Consider the following 21,343-nt stretch of genomic DNA (forward strand, 5'->3'; position numbering starts at 1 on the left):
GCTTTCCTCCTCCTTACTCCCCTCCTCCCTCCATCTGTACTAAATTGTCCCTGGTGTGGATACATTTTCAAGGTTCTGGCATGTAGCTGGGGTGTGTGCATTGTGTGTGTGTGTGTGTGTGTGTGTGTGTGTGTGTGTGTTTCTGTGTTATTGTGAGTAGACATATCCCTAGAGTGGATTCGTTTTCACAGCTTGGTGGTGTGGCTAAGAGCAGATTCAATTTGGCATCTATTTTAATCCCAAGGATGTGAAAGTCACAGCGGCCTAATCATCATCCCAGGCATCAACCCCCCCATAAGAAAATGGCATGTGTGTATTTGTGTGTGTGTGTATGTACAGTAAGTGTGTGTGTGTGTGTGTGTGTGTGTGTGTGTGTGTGTGTATGTATAGTATGTGTGTGTGTGTGTGTGTGTGTGTGTGTGTGTGTGTGTGTGTGTGTGTGTAGGTTACAAGTGCATTCCCGTACCATTCAGAAAGGTACAGAATGCTTCAGGCTGCTTTATACATTATAGCTCCAACCCATGCTTAGATTGAAATGTCTAAAAGAGATAATGATTTTCTAATCTGGAAGACCAAATGTGACCCTGTGTGAAGGACACTAGTCTGAAATGGGTCTGAAGTTTGGTCTCCAATCCCCTTTTCTAATCTATTTTAGTCTGAACACATATGTTTTCAAGGTTTCCTTCAACTTCCCCTGGAGAAAGACTATAACTTTGAGAGTTTGTGTACACAAGCCCTCTCTCACTCCCGACACAATATTACTAATTTGGTAAACCCTATGGTACACTATAGATTCACTTCTATTTTTAAACATCAAAACTCACCTACTTGACCCTGAAGCAGTCCTCTTGTTGGGAAAATCAGGTATGGTGATGCAGAATCTCACCTTTTTCTTTTCATTGTAAGTCAGTTTGCTGTGTATATTTGCAGTCCTGCAGCCACACTGCTGCTCTCCAGGTGGCCTTGTACCAACAGACGCTAGATGACGCTGTTGTACCAACACTTTGTCCAGACTCTCACTCTATCACTTGTCTACCGACCCGTAGATCTGCTATTAGGCTCCTGCAAATGAATGGTCGATTTAAGGCTTAAAAATGTCTGAAGAGCTGTATTCCCAATCGATTTGGGGAAAATAAATCTCAGCACCTGACGTTCGTTGTTCAGTATTTCTGAAATGTAGGTAATGTCTGTGAAAGTTTTATCATTTTACCAACTGATGACTTAAATTCCCTGCTCTCCTTTAAAAGGTGCATTTTTCAATTGTATGTCATGAATCGTTTTGTAAGTGTAGACTTCACATTTTTCAAATGTCGAATATCTAATTTTGGAACAAAACCTTTCATGTAGGCCTATGTCACATATGTACATGTATGTCCACGTAGGCTGCAGATTGAGGGAAACGCTAGCCTAAATTGTAGGTAGAGATGTTATTTACAATGCAACCTGCTCCCGTTCATGCGTAAAAGGCTACAGCAACATAAGTAAGGTGGTAGGCGGCCCTCCTGGGGAGGAAACAGCAGGAAACAGCAGCATCCTCTAAGTCTAGATTGCCTACTCATCAGACATGGACCCCCATCAAGTCATAAATTCAGGGCAATTCACTTCAGAGACAGAATTCAGTCAATGCCTCTTATCTTGGATAAATATTTACTTCCATGGGTTTCGGCCCAGGAACAGACAAGAACACGAATGTCCCCCCGGGAATTTCCAGTTGATCAGCAGCTCTCTGTATCGGTGAAGGCCACATTCCACCTAATAAAAAAATGCTGCGCCAGTCCCCACAGCATCAAAGTTGCTGTGCGGAGGAGGCAGAGGAATGATCATGTTTTGCAAACCCAGCTATCTGGGCCCATGATAAAACTTGCCTACACACAAATGTAGCCCCGAGGGTTGCGTGACTTTGAAAGGATGCTAGTGCCCAAAGTAATAATTTCCAGGGCGCATCACGGTAAACAGCTACCAAATAAGAAGTATGAGGGGGATCCCCGCTCTTAGAATAACAGAGACCAAGCATGAGATTTATGCACTGGTTGGATTTGTGGCAGAGGCAATGTGTGTTATCTCAGCAGCACTTAGCCTTGTCTACTCAAACTAATCTGATTTGAAGAATAATTAAAAATCAGAATTTTTTTGTGAATTCTTGCTGAACTAAAAAAAAAAAAGAAGCCAAACACTTCAAATATTTAAATAGTTTAGGCTGTGTGTCTGTTAGAAGTTTTTCATTCATAAAGAAAGCCACTGCCAGTCAAACCAGGGAGTGATTGTGGCTGGTCCCTGCTTGGGTTTTGATTTGTAGGGGCTGTGGTGTGCTGAAGGAGTGGGCTGGTTCCACACTTATTAGGCTGTTTCTTGGAGTCTTCCTACAGAGAGCGCAGGGAAGGAGAAGTTCGCACCAGTTTGCCTCCAATCCAGTCGAGGTTTCAATAGCAGCAGCGCGGCAGGGGAGGGACGCACTGCCAGCACTCAGGATACCCACTCATACACATTCATACCCCACTCATACACACTCATACACACTAGAGCAGAGTTAAATCCGCAAGAAAACTGCCAACACGCACCAGAGCAGCCGCCTAATCCGATTGATAGGCTCCTACAGCAGAACTGAACTGAGGAAACTATTGGACACTGAAGAGGACAACTTGCATTTTGAATTTTCTTTAACTCACATTTCCTTTAGTTGTAAGGTACTTTTTTTTTTTTTATTGTGGCGAGATCAGAGCTGTTTTGAAAGCAAGCACCACCATCCTTCAGACAACTTCGTCGTTTCATAGTCCGAAAGGTAAGACTGCCTGCTTGAACGTTTGTCTATTTTTCGTATGATCTTGCGTATGGCATGTGGCTGCGCCTCTGATACTGATTAAGCGAGCTTCTGTTAAATTATAACAGCGGTAGGCTGATGGGGGGGAAAAAAGAACTTTCAATCTTTTCCTCAACTTTTCTGAAGCTTTTATTTTGACTCTGGATAAAAGCTCCAAATAAAAACAGAGACGGACTCTGCGAGTAAAGCAGTCTTGCCTTTGAAACGCCTGCCAGAGAGAGAGGGGAAGAGGTTTTGCGGTTTACAACTCCGGGAAGTTAAAAGTTTCAAACACATTTCAATCAAGCCCGAACTCGCATGCTCTTTTAATTTTAGACTCTTTGGTTTGGGCTGTATTTCACAGCACACGGCACGGTGGCGATGACTGCTCCCTGCAAAACTGATGAACTTTAGCCGGAGTGCTGAAAATCCCCTTGCTTTGTGCTCCTAAGGGTTCCCATGCTCCCAGGGGTGACAGAGCACCCAATAAAGCCACCAGACGCGATTCATCAATATGCGTCCTCGCCCCCATTTCTAACGCCCAGTGCGCTATGTGGGCTATTCTCTCCATCTACCCTTTTGATTGTGGAGCTGCGGATGTGAAGTGTGAAAACCCTGCATGGCTTGTGAGTTGGAGTATAATTTAGTAGAGGTTGTTTCCCCCTGTCACCCATGGGTGGCTTTACGCACCTGCAAGAGCCCTAAACGGGGTTATAGGCAGCAATATGAGACCGTTTATTCAATCTATAAGCAGGTCTACTCCAAATTCCCACTCTCTCTGTATCATTGAAATTTGGTATATATTTTATTTTCTATCACCTCATTTTTTTTTTCAATTATTCAAGGCAGATTAATAGTATTTTAGTTTATTTTGGGAGTTGTATTTTCCCCATCCAGTCCATAGTGAGACCCATGTTTTTCCCTTCAGTCTCCGAGTATTTAATGAGAGACAGACTCGGGATGGGAATTTGAATAACTGTATTTAGTAGCAGCCACACTGCCTCCCTTCTACTTTCTCAGGAGAATGAATCATGAACAAAAGTCTTAAAATGGGAAGGTCTGCGTTGCATACCGTAACTAAACCGTGATTTGCATATGAAAACTCCGGGCTGAAAGAATTCCGCCAGTGTTGCTATAGCCATTTGCGTCCAGAGAAGTGACAGGCTGCGGTGTATATACAGTCTCCTCCGCGTTGCCTTTGTCCGGACTGGATGTCACGTCCAGAGTCACTGGTGGAAGATTAAGGACATGGCGACACGTTTTTATTTCCTTGTTAAATTATTCATCATATCCACACCCACTCCCGGTCCCCCGGCACATTCACTGTGCAAAGCCCCTCATTATGCTCCTTCAGACGGACACAAGCAGAGGCAGTGCCCTCAGTCTGGCTGCTGAACAGGGCTTCTGTGCTCCCTCTGCCCAGTAGAACATAACGGATCATGATTGACTCATTTCCCACGATGCCGCTCCGTGCCCTTATCCTTGATGATGGGCAGTGGGTGGATGACTTTCCCATGGGGCATTCTGTGTTGTAATCTATGATCACCCTCGGCAGCCACAGTGCCAGCAATGCAGAGCACACATCAGTCAGAGGTGCCCCCTTCATTTGAATGCCTCATTTTCACTGCAGTAATAGAAAGTTGCCCTGCGACCTGACCCGCTCTCCTCACTGAAGCATTCCAGGTTGCAGTGCTAAATGCACGCTCCGGAGATGGGCTATAAAGAAGAGGGGCTGAGAGGGAAACTGGGCTCTCCTTTCCCTCATGTTATTGTGCCAACATGTCTTTGTGGTCTGATGATGTGGATAGTTCAGAAACTCAAACTGTGAGTGATGTTGTGGATGGCGAGGAGACAGGTCCTGAGTGATGATTTAGACTTATACACAGTGCGGAGCAGAGGAATGTGATGGTTTGGACACACACACACACACACACACACGCACACACACACACACACGCACACACATACACACCAGATAGAATCTTGAGTTTTGGATTCGAGCCCTTACCACAGTCTCTACCAATTCATTAATGAGCTGTTTGGCTCTCCAAGAGCACCAGACCTGCTTTGGTTTGGCCTGCCTATAGAATAGGTCCAGGTCCTGTGTGGTTCCATCCTTGGCTCTCAGCCGCATATCCTCCACTCACTCCAATCCCCACGTTGGCCCTGAAGTGACAGCAGTGATGGAGCTTGCTACTGAAGACCTACCGTAAATCTGCCTTCAGAGTTCCTTTAAGAAAACACACAGAGGCTCCAGGTCCTGTGAGTCCTGCCAGGCGTCTTGTTGGGTGGAATCCGAAATGTCTCTTTATTTGTGTTGAAATTAAAGTGTCTTTTATTCCCTCCTGTTCTGTTAATGAGCTCCATGTGGCAGCAGGCAGGAGGCTTATCCGTCTTGACAAGGAGCTGGAGGGAAGGAGAGAGACCGGTTAAACAAAGTGAGGGGAGAAAGGGAAGGTCAGGGGTAGTTTGGTGCTCACACACTAATGCACATGCACGAGTATACGTGCACACACGTTAACTGATGGGGGTGGGACCAGTGGATGAGTGGTATGGGTAAGCCGCACCGTGGTACATGCGTGTGTTATGGTTTGTGTTCTTTGTTCAGAAACACCTCCATACATGGTGATCATGTGCTAATAATCAATGTGTTCCTTACTTCACATTGGCTGCTGGAAATACACTCACACTCACACTCACGCACACACATGCACACACACACACACACACACACACATTGAGAGCAGACACATTTAACACACTTCATTTTCATGCACCTTTGTTATGTGAATTATGTTGAGTGGTCGATCAGGTGGATGGAAATAGTCTCTGTGGATTGTTGTGAGTAATTGTATTTTTTTGAATTTTGCTTTAATCTTATCAGTGGATTGAAAATGATTTTAATTAGCCAGTTGATTGATGTCATTGAAAAGATTGCGTCCATCTGGGACATGTAAAGGCATAGTGTGAACATTTTGTTTTGGCTTTGTACATAATGTCTCATTTTGCTTGTAATGGTCCTGAATGTGACCAGGGTCAAAGTTGTTATAGTAGAAATTTAGATGAAGGGATTCCATTCTTCAAGTACTCAACTATTATAATCACACAGGAATTATAGTAACATGAAGGGGGGTTTTAACATCACTAAATTTATCTGAAAATTGACAGACTGTAAAGACACATGTAAATCTAACATTAATTTAGAATGATTTGGATCTAGTACAGACATTTTCTAGTTCATTTTTTTAAAGGTTAATTGATGATGTAGGCATTTTTAGGTGACAGCCATGGGAAGAAAGATCATCACTATTTCCTCATTCAGGGAAGTTCAGTCTAGGCTGCTGTATTTTGCCTGTAATCCCATTACACAGCCATCTAGATTCCACAACTTCCCAGTTAGAATACATAAGACTGTTTTCAGCCAAAAGGTCTTGAACAAAGTTCTAGTTAAAGTGAAACAACAACAAAAAAAAAAGTATAAATAAATAAATATAAAACGGCAGCAAAACAAAGTTGACACGATTGTGGGTGACCTTGCCTTAAAATTATCTTCCCCCAAATTACGATCATACATTCTTCCTCATTCTAATTAAACATTAGGCTTTATTTGTTCCAGATGCCGCTTTTTTGATGTTTTATTTCAGTAAGGGAACTCTGTGGCATGAGAATGGTGCAGGCCTGCATATATAAGCAGATCCATCCAAGTCCGTATGACTATGTATACTGTGTGCTGTTCCACTCAGCCGCAGGAACCAGACACTAGCAACCTCAGCTGCTCTATATATTCATCTTTCAGCAAAACTCTGAATGTGGATCAGGGAATGTAACATTTAGTGCAGGTGGGATAAGTGAAAATATTGTCAGGCTCAGCTGTTGGTTTTAAATCAGTAATATCACATGTGAAGAGCACATGGGACATACTGGAGACACACAAGGCACACATCAAATGCGCTATGCCTATGTCCAAAACTAGGCAAGAAAATGCATGGCGATGAAACTCTTACTGTATGAGTGATAGCAGACATTATATCTAATGACATCAACATGTTAGTGCCATTGCGTGGGCTTGATGAAGCAGCCGGGGACGGGGGCCTCTCTGTGTCTGTGGTGTTTGGGGACGGAATGAAAGACGGCTCTGAACAGCTCCGTACATACCACCTCAGCGCTGTCTTGAGTATTAATAGACATGTCTTTGTTCCGACCGACACGCTTCTGAAGTGGAATGAGACAAGCCGAGGAGATAAGGATCTCCTCTCCCTGTGAGTCAAACCTCAAAGTACCACTTACATGGCTTTCCTTTGCTCTCTGAAGTCTGGCAGCATGACGGGAGGCTTGGGCTCAGACAACGGCAGAGACGGAGACACTGACAGGAGCTGTCAAGGGCTTTTCTCTGGCCTGCGTTTTAAAGGACGATAATGTAGTAATGAAGCCGTGTTTGTAGTGTGGAGGTACGTCCAGGCCTGGCTCCCTCTGGTTTTACTTATCTGTCTCTGTTTAGGGAGGCAACGAGGGAAGGGAGGAGGGAACGTGTTTGACAGGAGGGACCGAGAAAGGGAGGGATGTACATTATATGTGCTCACGTGTGAATGAGAAAGAGATTAGCTGTATTTGTTGATGGAAAAAGGGTGATCAAGGGAAAGAGAGAAAGACAAGGAAGGGCGAGCAGAGAAAGGGAGAGGGAGAGGGGTCATTAAAAGGACACCATCTCGCTTGCAGTAAATGGCAGTAAAGTATCTGGCTAATCTGCCGTCATTACGCTGATTAAATCACCAGGGATTTGGCGTTCCCATCAGCTGCAATCAATGGGGCAAAATCAATAGACAGGGGATACGTGAGAGGCTCTCAGCCACGGTCAGCTGCACCTAGTCTGTCCTGAACCACATCCTATATCTGTAGATTGCTACACTAAACATTTTTATATAGCTTTCTATGAAATAGTATGGCTCCCTGGAGCTTCTAGCAATCTCTTTTCCTCCACACATCCTCGTTTAAATCTAATCTCTCCCCCTCTCTGTGGCCTGGAGTCCCTTTTTGGTGTCCCTTACATTTTCTTATTAAAGTTAATTAAAGCTAAAACTAAAACTGCAACTTGGTATGAAAACATAATTTAGTAACATGAAACAAAAAAAGAATAAAGCAAAACTCTATAAAGAAACATAATATAGAAATTCTAAACTCTATAGTGAAACTATAACCTCTGTTGCCAATTCTAGCTGACATAAAAGAATAGTTTGTAGTCTTTTTAGTCAATGCCAAAATGAGAGAGGAGGGTAGGAGAGAGAAATGCAGAAATTCCTCAACACTTATGCATTTTTATTGAATATTGGACACATAAAATAGCCACTTTGCACACATTCTTCTTGCGTCAAACCTCAAAGTATTGAGTATTAAACTCAAACTCAAAATAAAAGAAAACAAAAATATTAAACAATATAAACAATATAAAACAAAAATGATTGAAAAATAAAAACTACACTGGAAATAACAAATCACATCTCACTAAAACTAAACTGAACCTGAAACCCTATTACAAAAATAAATAAAAAACAAAACAACAGCCAATGCAAATAATAAAACTATTATAACCCTGCTTATGTTCCCATGGTTGTGTTATACTGTGAGTGAGATTTCAGTTATTCTTCTGTCTTTTCCAGGATGAGGCAGTGTAAAGAAGCTGAGGGTTGGAGTGCGGTCCTGCTGGTGCTGCTGGGCCTGGGTGCTGTGGCCCAGAAGCTGCCCACGCGAGACGAAGGCCTGTTCCAGATGCAGATCAGAGACAAGGCGTTGTTCCACGACTCGTCCGTCATACCGGATGGAGCGGAGATCAGCGGCTACCTGTTCAGAGACACGCCCAAACGGTAACAGTTTCCCAGACAGTCTATGAATCAGTTTCACTAGATACATCTTAGTCAGCGATTTCTAGGAACAAAATTGTGGCACAAAACATCGCCATGCCGTCATGAAGGTAAATGCCCACAGGCGAAATGCTCCTCTGTGATTTTCTAGCACTTCCGCTGGATCTGCTGACTGAGCCATAGCAATCACTGAGGAAAACATTAAACTTGTTGATGGGCACTTACTGTAAACAGATAGGAAACATCAGATGTTGCGCTGTAACATGAACTATTATGTTGATGCGAAAATAAATAATTGATGAGAAAGTCGTGTTCATGTAATTGAGTGTCTGTCGGTTGAGAGCGAGAGAGACCAAGGTCAATGGTTTCAATAATATCTCTGCATGCTGAAGCATAATAAGCTCAGGCAGTCTGCTCTGATGTAGTGGTGTGCATCATCGTGGATAACTTAAAAGTACGATGAGTCAAAGTGATTATGCGGTGCTCATATCGGTGCCTTTAAATCTTATTCTCACAGGTACTACTTTGTGGTGGAGGAGGACAACACGCCCCTGTCTGTGACTGTGACGCCTTGTGACGCTCCTCTGGAGTGGAAACTCACTCTGCAGGAGCTGCCAGAGGAGGCCAGCGGAGAGGGATCAGGTAAATGACATTAGGCAGCGGTGGAAGAGGTTAATCACATGTTATGCGAAAATATCACTATCCCCCCACACACAATTAACCTACGCAGTGATGTTAGGCTTTGTGTTTTGGTGGGTTTTAATTAAGTCACAGTCGTAGTGTCTAGTCTGACCACTTATGATGTCTGGCTTGACCAAAGTGACGTCTATAATTTTAGAGAAGGGCACTGCTCTACTCAGCCTGCTGAATCAAAGCTATTACATCCCTTTACTTAGGCTCTGCTGGTCTTCTGAAGGGAACCCCTGCTGCTCTGTCTGTCTGTTTGTCTGTCTGTTATCTGTCTTTCTTTCTTTCTGTCTTTCTTTCTTTCTTTCTTTCTTTCTTTCTTTCTTTGTCTTTTTTCTAGCTCACACACTCAAACTCTTTCTCCATCTGGAGAGTATCCTTTCAACACAAAAGATCAGACCCAATCATGCCAGATGAATAAATCGGTGGTTTAGAGCACACATGTGTGACGTGAGCATATATTTGAATGTGAATACACGTGCAGCTGTGTGTGTGTGTGTGTGTGTGTGTGTGTGTGTGTGTGACCTTGTCAAATCAAATATTACAAAATGATTTATTGGGGGATTATATTGTTGAAGACATGTACCTTGAGTCAAGTGAAAAGAATTCATCACTAACTGGAAGCATAATGACAAATTTGGACACAAAAATCAATAGAATAGAATCAAAAATCGGTGCCAAAGGTGGAAGCGTGACTTCACATAGGTGGAATGACACGGTGCTGTCAGCCATAGTTCACAGTGAACTCTAACTCCACAAAAACTTCTTAGTCTCTTCCTGCCTTTGCTGCTCTTTTTGCTAAATGTCTCAACTGGGAGCAGATCTTTGAGCATTAATTTTTAGTACACCACTGAGCACACTCTCTGGTTGACAAACATAATATTATGATTTCTTGCTCAGCTGCAGTAAGACCTTAGCCTGTCTCCCTCATGTAGAAGCTACAAGGCGCCTCTTTGTAGCACAGCTTCCCCGGAAAGGCCAAGTGAATACCGGCCTGTGATCTTAGGGGATGTTTAGAGTGAAAACATGGCTGGCCTGTGAGGGGCTAATCGTCCGTGAGGCTTGCGGCGCTTCGCCATGACCTCACCGGCATCAACACATTAAACGGGTCATTTTTAGCACCTGTGGAAATTATTTCTCATCTCAGCCAAATGAAAAAGGAGAAAAAACACTGGGAAGGTCTTCAATAAGAATCTGTAAAGATATTAATCTTGGTAATATCAACGTAGGCCCATTTGGAAGCAGTGCTATGGAAAGAGCTCATGTTGTGCCTGTTTGTCTTCCAGGAGAGCCTGAACCTCTGGACCAGCAGAAGCAGCAGGTGACAGTAGATGAGGGGACGGAGCTCTTCACCTATAAGGGAAACGATGTGGAGTCCTATGTGGCCACCAGCACGCCTTCTGGTCTCTACCAGCTGGAACTGCTGTCCACAGAGAAAGACAGCAACTTCAAGGTGTACGCCACCACCACTCCAGAGTCCGACCAGCCCTACCCAGAGCTGCCCTACGACCCTCGCGTGGACGTGACCGCGCTGGGCCGCACCACCGTCACTCTGGCCTGGAAGCCTACGCCCACAGGCTCTTTGATGGGCCAGCCCGTCCAGTACTGCGTAGTCATCAACAAGGAGCACAACTTCAAGAGCATGTGCGCTGCTGAAGCTAAGATCAGCGCCGATGACGCCTTCATGCTGGCTCCGAAGCCCGGCAGAGACTTCAGCCCGTTTGACTTTGCCCACTTTGGCTTTGTCCCCTCTGACAATGATTTTGGCAAGGACCGAGGCCTCACAAGTAACAAGATCTCGCGGGCCTACACAGCCAAGCCCAAAGCCTCAGACATTCTCAAGGTGTGTATTGGCAATAAGAACATTTTCACGGTGTCAGACCTGAAACCAGACACACAGTACTACTTTGACGTGTTTGCTGTGAATTCTGCCACCAACACCAGCACAGCGTATGTGGGCACGTTCGCTCGCACTAAAGAGGAAGCCCGTCAGAAGACAGTGGAGCTGAAGGATGGCAAAGTGTCTGATGTTTTCATCAAGAGGAAGGGCAGCAAGTTCCTGCGCTTTGCTCCCGTCTCGTCCCACCAGAGGGTCACCCTGTTCGTCCACACGTGTCTGGACGCTGTGCAGGTGCAGGTGAGGCGCGACGGCAAGTTGCTGCTCTCCCAGAATGTGGAGGGGGTACGGCAGTTCCAGCTGCGGGGGAAGCCAAAGGCCAAGTACCTGATCCGTTTGCGAGGCAGCAGGAAAGGGGCCTCCACCCTGAAGGTACTCGCCACCACACGACCCAGCAGCAAGCAGCCCTTCCCTTCGCTTCCCGAGGACACACGCATTAAGGCCTTCGACAAGCTGCGCACCTGCTCCTCCGCCACCGTGGCCTGGCTGGGCACGCAGGACCGCAACAAGTACTGCATTTACCGCAAGGAGGTGGCTGAGACTTACGGCGAGGAGCAGCGGCGTCGTGAACAAAACCAGTGCGCTGGGCCAGAGACCCGCAGGAAGTCAGAAAAGGTCCTGTGCAAGTACTTCCACAGCCCGAACCTGCAGAAGGCTGTGACTACAGAGACCATCACAGGTCTGGAGCCAGGCAAGACCTACCTGCTGGACGTTTACGTGGTCGGCCACAGCGGGCACTCAGTCAAATACCAGAGCAAACTGGTGAAAACAAGGAAATACTGCTAAATGACTCTGCAAAGAATAAATCTATTATAAATATATATATTAAATAAGTTTATTTAACTCTAAGTGATATTCTACTAAGGAGTGTATACAGACTGACTACTCACACAGCTGATGGGCCTGTGGCAGTGACTGAACTGTTTGTAGAGAGAGATATCAACCTGTATATTTATGTTTACATTTCATTGTGGCGCGTCTGGGTGACCCGTAGCGAGCGGTGCTTCGTCGCCAGGCCTGAGGTCTCTACGTCCTGTGGCCATCGGGGAGGCAGAACTTCAAAGAAGATCATTTCTCATCTTGTATGTTTCTTTGTTGCTGCATGACATTTGCTTTTGTCTGTCATATTTGTTTGTTCCTTCAGTTTCAAATCACCGGAGGAGATACAGTAGCTACCCGCATTGTATAGTTCTCTCACTGCATATTCAGTACATGTTTTAGGAGGGATTTAAATTATTTTATACTTTTTGCCTCTTTTTTTGATTGTTTGTTTTTATTGATGACGATAATAACTGTTATGAGGAAATTCCAATTCTATGAGGAAATTGTCGTAGTTGAGACATTCCCTTGTGTATCTCAGCCAGTGTTTGCTCTAGAGCCCATCTGTAAATGTGTTCTGTGCTGGAGGTCTGTGTATTATCACTGTATCACTGTGTGTGTCACATGTACAGAGTTGTCCTGCCAATATTCATGTACATAAACACTAAATATAGAACAAGTAATCCCTGTGTCACCCTGGGTGTCATGTTCTTTTGCCAAGCAGTTAACATCACAATCATGGCTCCGAGATGAAAGGGCACACTGCATATTGTGTTTATAGATTCAGAGGGCTAAATTATGGTCACATAGGCAGAACTTGATACTTGGAGTAAATGAAATGATAACTTGATCCCAGGAATGATTTGTGACTCACAGAAAGACTGACTGACTCTAAGGGATTAATTATGTGCTAGAACGACTTTAAAAGATCTCATATGCCAGATCTCACATTCTCAAAAGTAGCGCCTAAGATTCACGGCACTAGAACATAGACCCTCTTTCACTAGCGCCTGCAATCAAATCACTGTGCCACAGATGTACACTCTCACAAATGTACAGTAATAAAAGCATCTCAGCACCTTTATGGGTTCATTGTTTTGACCCTGTTGGACAACCCTTTTAGCTTTTTTCAAAGGCCTACCGAAAACCCTTCTCACACAAGAAACTCAGAATAGAAATTTAATCGAAGTTGCAAGTGTGTTTTGGCTCTTTACAGCTCTGATTCTAGAGGTAATCTGTTCAGCAGGGTCCCCTTGCAACCGCTGATATTGTATAATAACAATTATAAATGGCTGTTCTGCTCTGTACTTTGATCACCTCTATGATGTATTACCAACTGAGCCACACAGAATGTCTTGATCAGGAAATTTGCAATTCATACATGTTAGACTTATGAAGGTAACAGATGTAGTATCATGATGGGTGGTGGACCAGTTTTGATATGAAACACCTTTATTTAACTTTATTATGACAAATCACAATGCTGATATTTTTATTGGAACAAATAATTTTGCTAATTGCTAGAATGGAGTGCTTCCCTTCTCTGACAGGGGTATCGCTTAAAAAATCTTAATTTATCAACTAATCAAATCAGCTAACTTTTGCAGAAGGCTTTCTCATGGTTAATTGTTGAAACTACACTGTCACCTATCAGAATAATTAAAAACAAGATGAACAGAGGTCAGATGAACAGGCCATCACCTCTCAAACCATCATTCTGTCCACCTAAGAATCCATTTGGAACCCGTATTTTTTTTAAGTGCCTTTTAGAGAATCGGGTGACTTGCAATACTATTTGACCAACACACACAGTTAACCGCAAATAAGCGAAGAGGAGAACCAGACATACATCAACGCACATATCGACACGTTCCAATTAAGAAAAGTCTCAGGTGAATGGGAAAGCTCTCTCTGTTGTGGCCAAGAAAAACAGCTGTTCCTTGTGAATCGCTACGTTTCCATCACGACCCGATTCTGAGCAGCTATACGCTCCCGATTCATCTCCACAGCTCGCTGTCAATCAAACGGTCCTGGTCAGAGGAAATGCGGGGAGGCTCCACCTGGCTTCCATTAACCTGCCGTTGCCCTGGAATAATGTGGAGGAGCTTCCAGGGAGCTGTGGGAGTGTCACGGATAGCGCTGTAAAGTGCCACTAATAAAGTTGGCCAGCAGGGACGGATCTGCTCAGATGTTACTCAGCACTCGTGAATAAGATCTGTTCTGAAGTCGTTGGCTTCATTAATGAAACCAAGAATCCTCTGCCCTCTGGTCACCCAAGAGGTCTAGGGATGGAAAAAAAAGTCAACACACTCCTTTTCCTTCAGGAGCTCTCTTCATAAGCACCCCCAATCCACCAACACACACACACACACACACACACACACACATACATATACACAGAAACCTCTATCCGAGAGCTAACCATCTACAGAGCTGTCTGTGTTTATCTTTTGCGTGGTAATGAGCGCAGGGCTTTGATGTATGAGTTTTGTATATATGTGTGTACATGGAGCAGGGTGAGGAGTGGAGACAGACATCTAGTGCTTTGGTAAGTGGTGGAGTAATCAGAGCTGTGTGCGGAAGACCTGGCTTTGATTCCTGGTCAGGGTTTGCACGACTCGCCTAGCCCCCAAATTCACTAGGCGGGTGTCGGAAGTTAGGCCGGTGTGAGCTTTTAAGAAGCAAAGGGACAAGTGACAAGGAAAGAAAATGTATGCTGTTAAAAACAACAAATTAAATAAGTATAGATGCTGTGGTCTGCTGACAGTGTTAGAAATTCTTTATTGATTTTAAATGTTAGTTACTTCGCTCAGGGGAGACAGGACTTCAAAAGGGTTTTAGGAGTTGGCATTTGTGAGTGTGTTTTGTGTGTATCTGTGTGTGAATGTACTTGCTGCTCAACTTGGGGCTGAGTGACACTTTTGGAAAGAGATTGTGAAAAAGGAGCGGAGGCTAGAAAGGCATCCAAACAGAGAAACAGACTGACACATGCCACCAAGCACGCTGAAAGGGCTTTGAGTGTAACTCCCACAGCAGAAAAAAGAGAAGCAGTGAAAAACTCTTGTGTCAAAAGCTCAGTATTGAATTAAGGGCTCCTGCCATCTCTGGGGTAGGTACTACCAGAGAATGGTTAAATTAAATGATTCAGCCTTACACTGGTGCCACTGTCTTCTAAACCTCCAAAGCAAACAGTGTGTAATGAAATTATGATGCTTTGAGCTTTTAAATCTCACACATGAGCACACACCCACCCACACACACACATACACACACACACACACACACACACACACACACACACACACACACACACACACACACAGAGGGAGCCCCGGCAAGGAAGTAAAGAAGAGTCGACCATGATGAAAATGATTCCACTTTTGTGGCTCAGGGGATGGATCGCTGTGGAGGCTCAGGTCCAAACCAGCTCCACATAGCTCTGATTTAACAGAGGGCCAGGCAGAAGTCTGGGGCTCCTTTCCAAACCCATCCTGACCAAGAGCCCATTCCCAGGGTGGAGAGGGACCAGCGGCCCTCAGGCACTGCCAGTCCCAGCCCATCTCCATTAGAATAATTTAAGGAATGAACCAAACAATGCCTGCTCCTGACTGTGACTGTCATTTAATCATATATTTAAACTCTTGGGCCTTTTTTTTTTACCATGGGCAAGCTCGTACACATGATGTGCATTTGAGGATCCCTGGAAAAGAAAAAGAAGTGCCATTGTTATTTGTGTGTACGTAAAGGGAATGTAAACGCTATGTGATTTCAGTGTGTGTGTGTGTCTGCGTGTCTATGTGTGTATGTACTACAGTAGGTGTGTGCCCATGTAAAGGCTTGTGTGTTTGTGTGTTTGTGTGTTTGTGTACCCATGGCCAACGCTCCCTGTTGTTGGAGCGGCGTTGGGGTGGTCCCTCTGTTCTCTGGTGCTCATGAAATCACTCCTAAGTGCCTGTAATTTCTCACGCTTCATCAGTACTGTAATTTCAAAAGGCTCCCTCTGAAGACCCTCCTTTAGTGGCGACCTGGGGTTGACAAATGAAAACATCATTTATCCAGTGACCTCGGAGCTGCAGGAAATGGTTTGCTGGCTATTCAACGACAGCCTTGAAATAGGGAGTTGTGGTGAGGGACTGCAGGGGTTTGTGAAACATGAAACAAAAGGTGGTCTGGCCCCTAAATCTACAGTATCAGGTTTGGGAGATTTCAGAAAAATGCACACATCCATTTGGAAAATCTTGTATGGAACCATTTGTATGTTTGCCAAACTGAGGTTTTCCTCCAGTGAAAATATTTACTTAGAAAAAAAGAAACTCTGAAAGTATTTATTTCAGTGCAATCCTCTCCTTCGCCATGTCCTAAATGTGGTTTCTGTGCTTTTTGGCCCTCTGAGACTCCACTGGCAGTCCAGCCACTGAGTGGCTCGCTTCCAAGGCTCGGTACTCTCAGGTTCAAAGTTCTGTTCCTGTGGTGCTGGTGATCCAAATGACTGTGTAATATTTGGTCGAAAATATAGGTTTTGAAATAATTCCCATTGAATGTATCCTTTATCTCAATAAATTTGTGACTCATCATTGTACTCTGTATGCTAGAGCTGGTTGGCCATCTCTGACCATGCGTAGGCTTAGTCACTGGTCTGTCTTTGTTTATAAGGCCATTCTGGGAAAGCTTCCTTCATACTTATGTGTCTATATTAGTAAATGTGGAGCAGAGTTTGGGAAGAGAGCCTTCGTGATCTCTGCCCCCACTGCATGAAATACCCTGCAGAAAGACTTTAAACTGAAGGAACTGGTGACTCTTAACGGATTTAAAGCAATTGTCAGGACTAGGTAAGATGAATCTGTCAGTGATTGTCAATTATTTTAGTGAGATGATGCCCATTGTACTTCATTGTACTCCACCACACTGTATACTTACCTAAGAATTAAATAAATAAATAGAAAATACACTTGGTTGCATTCATTCATTCATTCATTCATTTTCTCCAGTCCATCACAGGGCGAACACAGATAAACAGACAATGGTTTCAATACATTTCCATCAAATATAACGACAAAGGAGAAGCTGTCCATCAATGTGTGTGTGTGTGTGTGTGAGCATGTTTTGGGGGGTGTGGCGGTATCTGTGTGCGTTCCTGTGTGTCTTTTGTGCAGGTGTTGGAGATCAGAGTTGGTCCGGATCACCTAGGGGATATTAGTGAAAGCTGAGTGAAAGTTAATGGGGTTGAGGGTCTTCAGAGGGCATGGAGGAAAAAAGGGGTCATGACACTTAATCGTCCTGCCTCGACAGGCCAAGGCACCGACAGAGAGGTCAGGGGAGACAGAAATGGACCAGTGAGGACATGGGTGGGGCAGGGCAGGGCCACACAAAAGACCCTCTCAGAGCCGCGGTCAGGCATGTCACCCAGTAGGTCTCCCTGTAACCTTTTCCTTTGGTTTACGTCTGTGAAATACACCTGGAACATGACACCAGGCCATTGATGACACAACCCCAAACACAATGGTGATTGGAGCAATAAATTAATAGTAGAAGAAAGGTGAAAAAGTAACAGTTTAAGGAGACATTTTCCCCTTGTTCTGTGATATGAGATGAAGACGCTCTAAAAAAAACTGAGATTAGCATCAGTTTGAAGAATTTGAAGTTATTACATAATTTCAATTTCACATTGAAAAGTCAATAGCTTTAGCAAGATTTGCACATTGGAGACTGGAGAGCAGTTAGGAAACTCATCCTCTGACATAGAGGCAGAGCATACATTATACCAGCTCATTGACTTTAAGGTAAACATGAACATCGTGACTCAAAGTCTCTGCAGTATCCTTGTCAACCAACACTGGTCATTTGGGCCAATCACGAAAGCAGTCGAATGTGGAGCCATAATACAGCAGGAAGCCGTTGGCATAAACAAGAGCTATAGACAACGTAAACAGAACCAACATAACGCTGACACGACGCTGATTAAAGGGGAAAGAGATTTACCGAAGAGGTGTTCAAAAAACAGAATACACACAAACACTCAGTGTTGTTGTATACTTGATTATCTTAATCTCTCTGTGTGCAGGGTGAAAGTCAACAAATCAAGGTGCATGGGCTTTTTATTTTCCACTTGTGGTCTTGGGAGATAGAAGACATATTTGTTTATTTTTGTTCCTCCATCTTTCACATGGCGGTAATGTAGATAGTGTGATGTGATGTCTGCCTGTGGCCTGATAGTTTCTGCATTCTGACATGTGCATCCCCATCCTGTTGTCATATGGCAGTTGTGTACTGGTTGATGAAGAAATGGGCCTACCATGGCACTGTCACCCATCATTTTTGTATTATGTGTTAATGGTAATTAGTTATTCTGTGTGTCTGCCTGTAACTTCACCATTGTCCTTATATAATGAAGATGTTCCCCAAGAACTGTGACCCTCAGAGAACTTGCTGTGAACATTATATATTGTTTGAAATACGTAAGACAGTATATTGAATAGGTACAACAATGTTCTTTACAGAGTTATTAAGCAAATGTATGGTAGGGTTGAAGTTGTGAAATGTTAACCTCTCATTCACTTGGAGCTTTGTACAAGACTTGGAGTAACAACAACATGAAAACAGAAATTATCTAATCGCCAGTCCTAGTGATAATGATAATAATCTTTATGATATGATGGCATAGCTATTCAGGTTCAGGTTCAGGTTCAGGTGCAGGTCTTTATTGTCCCACAAGGGGAAATTCATTTTGCAGCAAGACACATTAAACACAGTAAGAACACAATGCCATGTAGTACAGTACAAATACAATAAAGAGTCCTTAAAACAAAATGTATAACTATGGGTAAAACTATGGTAGCTGTAGTGGGCAGTCATCCACAGCTCCTTCTGTATTTCTTTTTACATAGTTGAGTCTATAATTTGCTGTTACAAACTGTACACTAAACGTTTGGTTCAATCTGTTTTCTTACTGCTTCAAGCCAGAGGGATCATATGGCCGAATAACCTTTGCATGTTGGTAAATTGTGGTTTCTGACCTGCTGAGCAGACTGTTTCAAGCTAAAAGGATCGGCCGTCTCTTTAACCTCTGCTTGTTGGTACAATGTGGTTTCTGAATTGTTGAATGGGTTGTTTCAAGCCAAAATACACAACTACTTCAATATTCTGTTGTTTTTGAGGTTAATGGTGGATGAGAAAATTGCTGGTGAGTTTTTCTGGGCTAAGTGTAAGGCTACATGCAGCGTCAGTGTAGTGAAGGTGTAGTGTATCTTAGATTCTGCAACAATTTACTGTGGAGCCGTCTGGAGGTTTTGTGGGTTTAATTCCACAAAAAAAAAAAAAAAAATCTGTTGGGAGGAGTCCTCTTGATAACCCCAATGACGCTCAATGACGCATCCATAACTACATAACTCTACACCTACTAACATCCATGCAAGTTTTCTACAAACACACTCACTAGGGCAAATAGGAAATGTACATTAGATCCTCTGAGTTATTATTATGTTTTTTTCATAGGATACATGAAGATGAGAATAACCTTATTATTTTATCGCTGTAGCCTGCACCAGTGGCTCTCAAAGTAGGGTCTTGGGACCTCCAGGGGTCTTTGAGGGGGGTTCCAGGGGCCCCCACCATATAAGAAATAGTTTAATTTCACAATTTTTTCACTCAATATAGCTTAACACAATGAGTGAATATTTAAGCTATATAGGAATCTAGGCTATAAGTTTCACTGCTCCCTCCCCACTTACACTATAGACAGCTGTGTAATTAAATCATATCAAACAGCTAAAATCTTGGGACAAAGGTGTGTTTATTTGGGGTTTCTTGACATGAATTAGTTTGGGAGCCCCTGGTCTGCACACTAACTGCCTTATGCAGGGAGCAACAGGCAAGTTCACCACTGAGGAAATGTGATCCAAACAGCGTTAGGGTTATGTATATGTATGGCGAGGCTATAAGCTACTGGATTTCATCGATACAATGGATGTTTGTTATCCTCCAAGCCAAACGACCGGGGGGGAAGAGTAGTGCAGCCTGAATGAAGCTCAGCCTGAGCTCTCTATGACAGAAAAGGTAGCTTCTGGTTACAAACTTTGGACCAATCAGGACGCCGCATTGCTTTCCTGCAGCAGGAGCAACAGAAGTTCAACCTGGACCGCTTTACGGAGAAACAATCTGCTTTAAATTCAAACTGACAATACTTATCCACTTCCGCTCACATACCCCAGAGCCAACTAATTGTCACATTAGGAAGTATTTCTGAGTAATGACAATGCTGGGTATGTATGTGCCAGACAGATTTTCCCTGAAATCGTCAAAGGTCCAGGATGGAATCGGTCTTTACACGGCGAGGCGAGTGAAAAAGGTTTGTTGTTTTTGACTGGACAACTATGTAACCGAGGCAAAGGTTTTACCCGCGGAAAGGCTTTTCTTTCTGTTTAAATTCGCAGCGATGTAGCTAACGATAACGAGTAGATAAGGAGTTTTCTGTTCGCGTTATTCCTTGTCGTCGCTGTCAAAATCTCGACTGCAACCCAAGGCTCCTCTGACGTGAAGTGCCACGTAGATACTGTAACTCAAGTTGTTTCTCTCGTTCACTGCATAACAATGTATTCACTTCAACAAAGACCTATCGCACTGTTACCTTGTAGACCGACAGGCCTACATTTTCCATACACCAGCTATCTAAACGTTAACATTGCACTGAACTTAAACTTCTGAACTTTTTCCATCCTTTTACAAAACTACAAATAGTTTTTTTTTTTGCATTGCAGTTTAAAAATCTAGAGGGAAGGCGTGTAAGAAGCTCTGAAATGTGAGCGAGAGATGAATTTGCTCAGGATTCAGTCGGGATGCATGCATACGATATTGCCATGTTAACTGTGATACATTAAATGTGGTAAAATAGGTTGAAGATGAACATGAATACTTCATTCATGAAAAGCACATTTTGACCACACCCCCTGGATTTTTTTTGCACTGTTGGAAGGTCTGGAGGAAAATGTCCACTACTGAGGGATGTATTAACATTTCACACTAAACGGCCATCCAACATTCATCCACATATTATCATATTTTGTGCATTCCACTGGGGCGTATAATGGTTTTATTATAATTATGTGCTGAATTCTTTTTGGCTGTTATTTTGGTTTACAGTAGCATCAGTTTTGACGAGTGATGACTGTGTTTTGTTTTCAAGGGAGAAAAGTTTGGCCCTTTCGCAGGTGAGAAAAAGCTGCCTGGTGAGCTGGGTGAAAGCTCGGACACCAGACTGATGTGGGAGGTGATTACACACACAGACTACTAACT

At 43.6% G+C, this 21,343-nt stretch overlaps 2 protein-coding genes across 6 annotated transcripts in view; both read left to right on the plus strand.

Annotated features, from left to right (window-relative positions):
* Positions 1 to 2,386: 2,386 nt before the first annotated feature.
* On the plus strand, positions 2,387 to 13,097 carry ndnf (neuron-derived neurotrophic factor). Its single transcript, XM_071912843.2, has 4 exons — positions 2,387 to 2,779; positions 8,452 to 8,655; positions 9,170 to 9,294; positions 10,626 to 13,097. The coding sequence occupies exons 2-4, from the start codon at positions 8,453 to 8,455 to the stop codon at positions 12,020 to 12,022; spliced, it is 1,725 nt and encodes a 574-aa protein (XP_071768944.2). The 5' UTR covers positions 2,387 to 2,779; position 8,452; the 3' UTR covers positions 12,023 to 13,097.
* A 7,175-nt stretch (positions 13,098 to 20,272) lies between these two features.
* The window catches only part of prdm5 (PR domain containing 5), a 29,948-nt gene continuing 28,877 nt past the window's right edge, over positions 20,273 to 21,343 (plus strand). For all 5 annotated transcript variants that reach the window (XM_071912840.2, XM_071912838.2, XM_071912839.2 and 2 more), the window contains exons 1-2: positions 20,273 to 20,399; positions 21,234 to 21,317. In XM_071912840.2, coding sequence (XP_071768941.2) covers positions 20,301 to 20,399; positions 21,234 to 21,317 — 183 coding nt within the window. In that variant the 5' untranslated portion in view covers positions 20,273 to 20,300. The remainder of the gene's footprint in view (positions 20,400 to 21,233; positions 21,318 to 21,343) is intronic.

This window comes from Centroberyx gerrardi, chromosome 9 (assembly GCF_048128805.1).
Source record: "Centroberyx gerrardi isolate f3 chromosome 9, fCenGer3.hap1.cur.20231027, whole genome shotgun sequence".
Classification (NCBI taxonomy): domain Eukaryota; kingdom Metazoa; phylum Chordata; class Actinopteri; order Beryciformes; family Berycidae; genus Centroberyx; species Centroberyx gerrardi.

Bases quoted from the DNA above. Each gene is read 5' to 3' on its own strand.
- ndnf (XM_071912843.2), top strand. From the start codon at position 8,453: ATGAGGCAGTGTAAAGAAGCTGAGGGTTGGAGTGCGGTCCTGCTGGTG. The intron at 8,656-9,169 runs GTAACAGTTTCC...TTATTCTCACAG, and splicing joins TTCAGAGACACGCCCAAACG to GTACTACTTTGTGGTGGAGG. The intron at 9,295-10,625 runs GTAAATGACATT...TTTGTCTTCCAG, and splicing joins GGCCAGCGGAGAGGGATCAG to GAGAGCCTGAACCTCTGGAC.